We start from the raw sequence: 11,512 nt of genomic DNA on the forward strand, positions 1-11,512 counted from the left end.
AAGTGACAAGTGTTATTTTTTTCCCGACAGCAACTCCTGACATTTAAACCCAATTTACTTTAATTTTGAAAAACTCAGAGAACGCAAACTTCAGAATGTGTTAGTGCACTAAATAACCTGTAGATTGATCAGTACTGAACACATGAAACCAGAAAAACAACGCGTTATATGAAATAAATGACCGCTTTAGGAATTTACTTATCAGTGTTGAAATGCTTTCTGGACCTAAATGTGCAAAACGATGATGAAATAACGCAATATTTGTCAGCTCTGTCAAGGGTTGCGTGCTAAAGTTGCTATCATTGTTTGGAATGCAGATGTAGTCAGGGCTCAGATAAAATCGCTTTGTTACTAACGTCCCACGTTCCTTTCGCCCCGGATCTCCTCTATGTATGTGAATTCTAGCTCAAAATACCATATAGATAATTTATTAGTTAAATTTTAATTAATTGTTAAAATGGCCACTTGTAGGTGTGAGCAAAAATGTGCAGTTTTTGGGTGTGTCCTTGTGCTAAATGGCAGTGCCGTGGTTGGATAGTGCAGATTAAGGTGTGGTATTATCCCCTTCTGACATCACAGGGGAGCCAAATGTCACAGACCTATTTTCTCACATGCTTACAGAGAATGGTTTTCCAAAACGAAGTTACTGGGTTGATCTTTTTCACATTTTCTAGGTTGATAGAAGCACTGGGGACCCAATTATAGCACTTCAAATGTAAAAAATCTGATTTTCATAATATGTTCCCTTTAATACTTTATTTACAACCAAATTAGTATACAGCATGGTTGTGCATATTATTTCCATTAATATTTAATTATAAAAGACAATCGTATAAACCTTTTTGATTTTAAGCATTTTCATCTTGCATTATTTCATATTCGCAGTATTCAAGGTGAAAATATTTTGATTAGTTGCTTTAGGTTTTGTCTAAGGTAAACTGAACAGCTTTATTATATACTGATGTCATTTCCTCTCTATAAGCCTGCTATATAAAGGCGGTATCGCTGCGGTAGCGAGTAGTGACATTGAAGTATCGTGGTGTGTTGGATCCGACATCAGTCTGTGGACCCGCGATAATGCATCCATAAATAAGACGTGAGGCGAGGAAAGCAGTAAAACTGATTCACTTTCCTTTCTAGCAACGAGACTTTTAACGGCTGTCTGCACTTTACATCATGAAGATGATCGCGCGTGGATGCGTTGGGCTCGTGCTGCTGGTGAATTTTGGTAAGTGTGTAATGTGTTCAAACGTGCACGTAATGTTTTGTTATGTTTAACGCGTTCTTATTGTTTTAAATGATGTGTAGATTCCGATGTCTACTTTATATACATGTGATCGATGCGTTACTTCAGTACCAAGGACAGCGGATCAAGAACACGAGGAAAATAGAGAGTCCTTATTACACATAATATAGACAATATCTTACATTTACATACAATAATAATACAAATACCAGATTTTATTACTTTATTAAAATGCATTTAAATATTTTCTTTAAATTCACTATGCTTTCTTCTTTACATTTATTTCGTATTTAGGGATTATTATATAAAAATACTTAGTGTTTACTTTAACTGTAGCGTTTTTTTTTTACCTTATCATACTAAATATTAAAAAATACTACAGTATTTACTACAATGTATACGTTAATACTGCAAAATATGCTACTATACATTAACAAAGTGTAGTAATTACCATAATACAGTGTACCGCACTTTTACTGCAGTATTTTCATGTGGGTTATTATTGTATCATATTGAATCATATTTATGTGTTTTCCCTGTTTTTGTTTGTCAATATATTTAATTCCTCAATAAAAAACTCTTAATATAATCAACGTTAGCTTTTACTTGAATCTCATATAAAAAAAACAAGTAACCCTGTGCAATTCTCTTACTTTAAAAATAATAAATACTTTTGCCAGAATCAGGATATTGCATAATCATGATCAAATTATTTTTTTACTGTCACGCAGTTTTTCCGATGCCTGTCACCCCAGGACTCATGGATCCAAAGGATGTAAAGGTATGAGTGTATACGTTTTTTTACTTCCCAAATGATCTCTCATGATTGCTGTCACCAGTCCCCTCTATTGAGAGTGTATGTATGTGCGTGTTTGGAGCATCCTTATGAGACACATAACATAAGGATGCAGAGAATAACAGCAACAACAGCTCATGTTGTCAGGAAGTGTGGAGGAAAGCGGCATTAGTGAGACTGTGACTCAACAACACGACTTCAGCATAGTGACAGCTGGTGCTCATGTGCTTACTGCGAGAAGGCAACCAACTAAAGATAATTGCAAACTGTGCTTTTATAAGTTAAACTTGAGATGCATGCATTTATGCCCCATTCTTAAACATACATGAAGTGGAGCTCCCTATACTTTAAAAATGAACTTTATAAAAGGACTTTTATAATAAAGAAATCTGGAAATCTCTGCATGTTTTGAAAGACAAAGATTAATGTTAAGATGCAAACAGACGAGATGCTTCTTCCTCAGTAAATTTCAGCCGTTTCAGCAGCAGTTCAGCATTGGGCTTATTGAGAGAGGCTGTTTTTCCCTGACTACAGTGAATGTTTGACTTTGTGAAGTCAAACAAATCGCAGAGGCAGGAGGGAGAAATGAAGCGCTCAAGAGGAAATGACAATGATTGAAAGTGAAATGTAAGACAGTACGGCTAGTCAGAAATTTGAGATTAAGAGACTTTGAGATATGATTGATCCTGCCATGTCCTCTAATATAGCAATGCCATGATGAACATAAACAACATTGCTACATTAAAACAACATTTTAAATCCAGTGAATAATGCACTCGAAAAGCACTGGTTTAAAGGTCCTGCATTTGGGCTTTTCTCTTTGTTTTTAAGGTGATGAAGTGTATTGTGGAAGTAATCACTGATGTTCTGACCAAACCCCATCCCATCCCAGTTTCCCCAGATTGCCTTAAAATCCTAAGCACTGGTGAGTCCCGAGTCCTTGCATTAGCACACCCCAGATTACCTTTCTTTACATATATTTTTGCTGCACTTTCGTGCACCTCCTCACTAATATCAGCAATGGCCTTCCTGATATAATCAATACAAGCTTTAATGTCGCTACGACTGCAAAATTCTGATAGATGAAACTTAATGGAGCAAAGTAATGAATAGCTTTACATCAGGTGCAGTCAAAGAGACAGCTTGTGACTGCTCCTCCAAATGGGGGGATTCAAAATGTTTTTTGCATCATGTGAACCATGTGCATCACATGTTTTGTCAAAATAAGTGCCTGCTGCACATGCGTCAAAATTGTTTATGATAAAAGAGACGCTCAAAATACACGCAAGACACTCCCTTAACAGTAAACTGTAATTATGCATGAGATTATGGGAGTATCTGGCAAACGCGAGCGTCTCTTTTATCATAAACCCTTTAGACGCGTCTGCAGCAGGCACTTATTTTGACAAGACACGTGATGTATAGGTCACTCAACGCGCAGAACACATATTTTGAAATTACGAACCACACACATGACGGGCTACATACATGTTGTGATGAACTCCACATCAAGCGTCCTCGAAAAAAGAAGTCACCGGCCGCCACTGATCAAAGTGTGAAGTCTAGCCTTCATTCAGGTTTTGTCTTTGAAAGTTTAATATTTAGAAAGTCAATCATTCCTATAACCAGGCCAGCTATTGTTACTGAGATAATGCTTACAACAGGGGAATCAAATACCATGTGAGAGGCTTAGACAATGAGTCTGGGACAGAGAAGGACAGAGACTGACTACAGGAATAGGAGAAGGACAGAAATGACTGAAAGCCAAATACATGACATATCGATTAAATGTTAAAAAAGATTTCAAAGTAGTGTTTAATTGTCTGACATGCTATGCCTAAAAGTAATATTACAATATATTGGGTGATGATTCGTGTTTTCTTTTTTAACCTTTAAAGGATTAGTCAGTTTTCTTAAAAAAAAAAAAATCCAGATAATTTACTCACCACCATGTCATCCAAACTGTTGATGTCTTTCTTTGTTCAGTCGAGAAGAAATTATGTTTTTTAAGGAAAACATTCCAGGATTTTTCTAATTTTAATGGATTTTAATGGACCCCAATACTTAACAGTTTAATGCAGTTTAAAATTGCAGTTTCAAAGGACTCTAAACGATCCCAAACGAGGCATACGGGTCTTATCTAGCGAAACGATTGTCATTTTTGGCAATAAAAATAAAAATATGCAATTTTAAATGGACTGCATTTATATTGCGTGTAGATGTCGAAAGGTCACGTGTTACATATATGAAACGCACAAAAGCATTTAAACAATAAACTTACACAAAGACATTAATTAGTATCATTCGACATACAACAACGTCGGAACGGTCCTCTTTCTCCACACTTGTAAACACTGGGGCGTAGTTTTGCATACGTCATCCGTGACCTCTGGGCTTGATGACGTATTGCGTGAGTTCGCGCTGGCACGTCACACGACCGGAGGAAGACGAGAAGTTGTGGTTTAAAAGTGCATATTTTTTATTTTATCGTTTCGCTAGATAAGACTCTTGTGCTTCGTTTGAGATCGTATAGAGTCCTTTAAAACTGCAATTTTAAACTGCATACTGTTAAGTATTGGGGTCCATTAACATCCATTAAAATGAGAAAAATCCTGGAATGTTTTCCTCAAAAAACATAATTTCTTCTCGACTGAACCAAGAAAGACATCAACATTTCGGATGACATGGTGGTGAGTAAATTATCTGGATTTTTTTAAGAAAATGGACTAATCCTTTAAATGCATATTTCAGGTTTTTATTGACATTTGGATTTGTCATTAGTGCATAATTTTAACCTTGGCAATTATTTAATGACAAATAAAATGTCAAAACATAGCAACATATGCTATATTTCGTAACTTTAATGAAGTATGAGGACAGTTTAATACTAATGAGAAAGTTTAGAGATCAGTGTTGATTATTGAAACTTTATTGAAACTTTCATGTCTTTAAGGGTAAATAAATGATTTTTAGTTATGAAAGTATATAAAACTGATTTAAGATTAGTGTTTTAAATGTTATTTTTCAGTGTAATATTTATTTATTTAAAATAAAAAGCAAAGACGGGCTCGTCTGAGAAACAGGAGCTCAGGTATTTTGAGAGACAGGAGGAATAGTTTCTGTATGGGGTGACCAGCCGACTCTGCACTCTTTGTCGTTCAGCAGAAAATGAAAAGCTTGACTCGACTTTAATTCAACGCAAATCTGTTGTCTCCCTCTCTTTACTGCTTATACTCTGTCTCTCTGTCTCTGTTTCTCTCTCTCTCTCTTCCTCACACACTCTCTATGTTCTCTCTCAGTGGCTTTGATGATTAATATGGCAGCTCAGAAGAGGCACATGCACATTTCAGCACAATTAATGCAAATAATGTAGAAATAAAGTAAAGTGCTGAATGCTGAAATGATTTGGGATCTGGAGACAAAGTAAAGTCATTATTCATGTTAATCTGTATGGAAATGGTATGGAGTCCAAATCAAAACCCATGTGCTCTGTATATTGCAGATGACAGGCTTGTGGCCCTCCTTCGCCATCACAACTTCCTTCAAGAGCTGCAAGACATTGCTGAGGAAGGTAAGAGTCTACGTTTACTCAATATCTGATTGGACAAGTGTGAAAGTCTTCTAGAGAAAAGCTAATGGCAGCAGAATGTCGGCTGGGTGCTAATGGTGTTTTTGGCAGCAGTAAGGTCATTTGTAATGTAGAACAAAGAATTGAATAATGCACTACTGAAAGAGAATCAAGAAGGTGCTGTGTCAACTTGTGATAGGGGCCAATGAGAGAGGCCAGAAACACCCAGGTGACTTACTTGATCATGTGACCAGCCTTCCTGAAAACACAATGAAAACTGCAGGTGAGATCTATCTATGTATCTATCTATCTATCTATATACTATTGCAGATTAAAGAATATTCAAAAGAGCGCTTAACCTCACAATAACCCTCTGCCGTATCACAGATGATCAGTCAATGCTGGTTGCCATGGAGAAACCAGAAGAGGCTGCAGAGAAAAGAGGAGCCGGTGAGGAGAGTGAGGAGTCAGAGCAGGAGTCTCAAAAAAGAAACAACATTGCAGAGGAAGAAGAGAATGAAGAAGATAAAAATCTTGGCAATCATGTCTCCATGAACTTGGAACAGAAGAGAGAGTCACAAGAGAAAGCCACAATAACAGACAGGGAGAAACAGGAGGAAATGAAGCCCTACAGCTTTGAAAAGAAGGAAGAAAATGATCTAATTCATCACAAAGAGGGTAATTATGAATCTGCATTGTAGCATGTCACATCTGCTACTGTCAGGATGGATATTTGAGTTTGAAACATCAGCCATTATGATGCATAACTACCCTGCTGAGAAGACGTAGATTTCCATGCTGATGCAATCTGTTTTTTGCCGCTGTTTTGATGCTGGGTTCACTTGTGAAGCAGTGTGTTTTGAAGATGAACCTTGTTGAGCAGGTGGTTGAGCTAGTTATGTTATAAAAAATTACTTTTCAGTAATTTTGCATTGTTTCCAATACAAAGTTTAATTAGGGGTCAAGCCCAGAATGGGCGAAGACCCCTATTGTATCTGTTAGTTTTCTTCTTTATTATTCTTTATGGTCTAATTATTATTATTTAAGTATTTGCTTAAGAAAAAAGCTAAAAAGAAACAAGAAATATCTGTTTGCTGATAGGGTAAGAAAAACAATCTAATACAAAAGAAATATGACATTTTTACTGCATTGGCAAACTTTGGTTTTGTTTAAAAACCATCACAAAATGTGTCTGAAATTAAGACTTTTATGCCATTTTGCAACTCCTGTTTTAAAAACATTTCAATAATTGTATTGAAAAAACAAGACAAAACACTTAGTAAGAAAATAATTTTTGCCGTTTAAGAAGCCATTAGGAACACCAGCATGCATCCCATGCAGCAACACTGATCTTTTAACACACATGAATTTCACATGTGCACAACATTAAATTCACATGCACAAAAACACTTGATCACATCCAAGACATGGTTTTTGAACACTTTTTGTGGATTGCATGTAAAAACAATGAGATCACATGTGCAACGTGATGTCAAAAACGTCACATGTGGATAGCATGTCCAGTGTTGGCTTATAGTTACTAAAAAATGTAATAAATTACACATTACAAGTTCCTTTCAAAAGTTATATTATTATGGTAACACTTTACAATAAGGTTGTATTAGTAAACATGAGTAAATATATGAATTAACTAATATAGTTTTTCATCATGTACTGATTCTTGTTAATGTTAGTTAATACTAAAATGGCATGGTTCATTATCTAATGTTAATAGTTACAACGCTTGATTTATGTATTAGTAAATGCTGAAATGAATATGAACTAAGAATAATAAATGCTGTAGAAGTATTGTTCATTGTTAGTTAAATTGTTAACAAATGCAACCTTATTATAACGTCTTACCATTATTACATTATTTATTACTCTCATCCAACAGTGATTAGTTACACTAGTTGCACTAATTTTCCATTACATTAACAAAATTGGTAATTGCATAATTTTTGCAGTCTGTGAATCTATGAAAGTTAAAGACAAATAAAGAGTACAACTGGCTCAAACTATTTTTTAAACAACTTCTTTAATTTAATAAAGCATTAACATACAGTGCTGTGCGAAAGTCTTGGGCCACCAGAATTAGATTTGTTGTTGTTGCAATGTTGTAGTGATCATATATAATTGTTTCTCAGTCTCTTTAATCGAATACATCCAGAAAATACAGGAAATGTGTATGTAGTTTTAAAAACTGAATAAAAATGTAAGTTTTTAAAGTAAACTCCCCTTCCACTTGAGCAATAGCACTAAACTGCAGGATCTCTTAAACATAAATGAAATTGAATCCTAATTTTATCCTTCTAATTTTAGAAATTTGTCTTTTTACTTCATTCTGCTCAAAAACGCTCAAGATGTGTTTACACTAAACACCGACGAGAAGACGACATTTAATCCTGAAAATGTATTTTTTGTACATATTTCCTGTATTTTCTGTTTGTATCTTGATAAAATAGATTGAAAAATAAATATGGAGGCCTAAGACTTTTTGCACAGCACTGTATATACCAAAATCTGCAACAGGGCTCAAGCAGGTAGAAGCAACCAAACATGTTAGCTGAACAAAAAAGAGCTCGCTTCCTGCGTTGGTGACTAACTAGCCATTTTTTGGATGGTAACCGTGATATTAAGACAATTCTTTTAGTAAATAGTAATAAGTAATATTATTACAGCAACTAGTTACTGCTCAACGCTGAACATATCAACACATGTTGCTCATGTGATCCCATGGGATTTTTTGCATGTGAATTTTTATGTGGCTTTTCTGTAATGGATTAAAAAGAAATAAATCTCCCACACCATTTTTAGATTAAACAAATAGCCACAATACCTCTCCTAACCATTTGCCATCTTCCAATGTTCAATCAATATGAAAGCAATCACCATTCCTTTAAAATCTATAAAATGCAAGGTAATTTAATTGAATATCAGAAGGGTCTAATGCAGACGGTGAGGTTGAAAGGATGAATCAGAAGTGAGTGAAGAGAGTTTGAGGAGTGGGGGTGGGAGATGATTTAGCTTTGTTCTATAAACAGGCTGGTGTGGATAGATGGCAGTGCTAAGTGCCTCCATCTGTGAAATAAATACCGTGCTGCATCGAACTGATTCGGTAATTTATCCTAAAGACCACCTTTATTGGGCATCTAGCTTAAGTGGTCTAGGGCATACTCGGGGTGAATATTTAAACCAAACCAAAGGTGCTTTTGTTAACAGAAAACAAATAACAATCATGACCCATATTAAATATTTTTCAGCACAGATTCTGACAGATTGCCCAGTAAACAATTACGGTCTTTCAACGTTGAAAAGAAGGACAAATTTGACGTCTTTTCAATTTTCATTTTCAACCTTCAGTGGACCAAAATTAGAAGTTGAAGGTTTACGTCTACTCAACGTCCAATAGACGACTTTTTGCTAGCTGGGTGTCAATCACAAGATTTGTACCAACAAGCCCATTTCCAGGAAATCACATTGTTTTATCAGTACGGACAGAAGGGTAAGGGGGTTATCTGGGTAAAGAGGCATCCAGCAATGGATCAGCAATGAGCTGGCAGGAGAAAGCATTTCATTTAGAAAAGTGGAGTCTTTGCTGATGCTGCATTATAGCACATGGCACCTTTTGATAAAAGTGTGTGTGTGTAGAATAATGAATAGGAGAGAGGGTGTGAGAGAGAGACGATGTAATAATAATACAATCATAACCGTCTTCCTATTCATCTAAAGGGGCAACGCTTACAGATGGTCTAGAAGCAAATCCCCAGGTAAAACAATCCATCATGGAGGACATCGGCGAGCCTAGAGGACCTGAGGAGGAGAAAACACATTCAAAAGAAGAGCAGAAGGACGAGATGGAGGAAAAGAGAGACGCTGGAGCAAAGCGCTGGAATCGCATGAGCAAACTGGCCCACAAGAGGGTGGAGACAGGCCAAAACTTAGAAGAGCACAGGGAGACATCACAGCACTCCAAGGAGAGAATGGATCAAGAGGGGGAGCTGTGGAGGAGCCCAGAGGAGAAGGAGCTGCAGCTTATGGCACAAACTGAACCGGAAGATAAGAGGGATGAAGAGGGCAGTGCCAGCAGAAAGACAGAGGTAAAACACCCCGCAGTAGATTGTGATTATTTTCACCATCATAAAAAGTTTAGAATTTTGAATAATATAAAAAATGTAATTGTTTTGACATTTAGCTGATTTAACCCAGTGGGTTTGGTTTGGCACTTTTTTTGGTGTAGTCCACTCAGGGCCGGCCCATCCAATACACGCAATTGCCTGGGGTCCCGTGACAAGACGAGAAAATGTGCTAATTTTCCAGCTGCCCTAGAGTTAAACATTTGATTTTTACGGTTTTGGAATCCATTCAACTGATCTCCGGGTCTGGCTGTACCACTTTTAGCATAGCTTAGCACAATCCATTGAATCTGATTAGACCATTAGCATCACGTAAAAAAATAACCAAAGTGTTTCAATATTTTTCCTATTTAAAACTTGACTCTTCTGTAGTTACATCGTGTACTAAGACCGACGGAAAATTAAAACCTGCGATTTTCTAAACAGATATGGCTAGGAACTGTACTCTCATTCTGGCGTAATAATGCCATAACATATGGCTGCAGGAGGTGCAATGGTATTACGCAGCTGCCGAAAATAGTCCCCTTGGTATCTTTCAATAGCAGGGGTCAATTTTCAGGCACTACATAATATCATTGCACCTCCTGCAGCCATGTTACGGCAGTCCTTGATTATTACGCCAGAAAGAAAGTAGCCATATCTGCCTAGAAAACGGCTTTCACAGATGACATAAATTTCTACCAATACATTTAAACAACTATTAATTTTCTGTCGGTCTTAGTACACGATGCAACTACAGAAGAGTCAAGTTTAAAAATATCAAAACTCTTTGGTTACTTCTAGCGGGATGCTAATGGTCCAATCAGATCCAATGGATTATGCTAAGCTACGCCAAAAGCGGTAACGACAGACCCAGCTGAATGGATTCCAAAACGGCAAAAACCAAACGTTTAACTCCAGGAAAGCTGGAAAATGAGCATCAAATAAAAAGTGCAGTGTCCCTTTAACCTGGAAAATGTAATGTCCATATTTGGCCCAAGCATTGGTTAAAAATAACCCAGCATGTTTTAGAGTGCAATATGAAGAAATCTGTAAAAAGCGTTTTTACTAGTTGCTACTAAATGTTTTAAAAATCAACAGAGAATATAAATGAATAGGCTATATAAAAAAATGTAAATTATTTTTATCTTCTCAGGATGCTGAGATCGAGAATCTGGCTGCCATCGAGTCTGAACTAGAGAGTGTGGCTCAGAAACTTCATGAAATGAGACGAGGGTGAACCAGACCAGCCCTCCACCTTTATCCAATCTGTCCTTCATCTCTCCTTCAGTAGAAAGGCATGGTAACTTGAGATGAGGTACTCACCTTCTCGCTCGGTCCACAGCAGTGTAAGCGCCACTGATTTTCTGCTTCATCCCTTGTAACATGATCATCCTGAAAGTGACTCCTCCGGTGTAAACCATTAAGGTCCTGAGGCGAATCCCATCATGTTCTCCCCCAGCTACTGCGCTTTGCTTTATTGTGCTTGCTAACTGAGCAAATGTGGGCATTAAGTGCATATAATGTAAGATAATTCTTATTTACTAAAAACTAACAAGAATCTCCTATAATGTTGACATTTTAACACACATGTACACGTCTGAAAGATTGTAACTGATGTTATGGAGTCTTATGATCCATAGGCAATAATGTTTATATTAGATTTGGTGATGAAAATAATGAACTGCTTTTTGAGATTTTTGGCATTTACTGTAAGAAAAGAAATAAAGATTAAACAGAACATGTTTTTTTTTCTAAGTAAATGATTCAAAGTATAAAACATCAAA

General features: G+C 36.5%; 1 protein-coding gene across 2 annotated transcripts; it reads left to right on the forward strand.

The window, feature by feature from the left end:
* The first annotated feature begins 1,010 nt into the window (after positions 1-1,010).
* chga (chromogranin A) lies at positions 1,011-11,466 on the forward strand. 2 transcript variants are annotated; one of them, XM_055186300.2, is made up of 8 exons: positions 1,011-1,228; positions 1,978-2,027; positions 2,874-2,967; positions 5,545-5,613; positions 5,810-5,893; positions 5,998-6,288; positions 9,343-9,710; positions 10,882-11,466. In XM_055186300.2, the coding sequence occupies exons 1-8, from the start codon at positions 1,177-1,179 to the stop codon at positions 10,963-10,965; spliced, it is 1,092 nt and encodes a 363-aa protein (XP_055042275.2). In that variant the 5' UTR covers positions 1,011-1,176; the 3' UTR covers positions 10,966-11,466. The 2 variants fall into 2 exon arrangements, with proteins under 2 accessions (XP_055042275.2, XP_055042276.2); XM_055186301.2 differs by having other exon boundaries at positions 9,358-9,710.
* The last annotated feature ends 46 nt before the right edge of the window (positions 11,467-11,512 follow it).

Source organism: Misgurnus anguillicaudatus, chromosome 18, assembly GCF_027580225.2.
Source record: "Misgurnus anguillicaudatus chromosome 18, ASM2758022v2, whole genome shotgun sequence".
NCBI lineage: Eukaryota > Metazoa > Chordata > Actinopteri > Cypriniformes > Cobitidae > Misgurnus > Misgurnus anguillicaudatus.

Bases quoted from the DNA above. Each gene is read 5' to 3' on its own strand.
- chga (XM_055186300.2), top strand. From the start codon at position 1,177: ATGAAGATGATCGCGCGTGGATGCGTTGGGCTCGTGCTGCTGGTGAAT. The intron at 5,614-5,809 runs GTAAGAGTCTAC...AACTTGTGATAG, and splicing joins GCAAGACATTGCTGAGGAAG to GGGCCAATGAGAGAGGCCAG. The intron at 6,289-9,342 runs GTAATTATGAAT...ATTCATCTAAAG, and splicing joins TCTAATTCATCACAAAGAGG to GGGCAACGCTTACAGATGGT.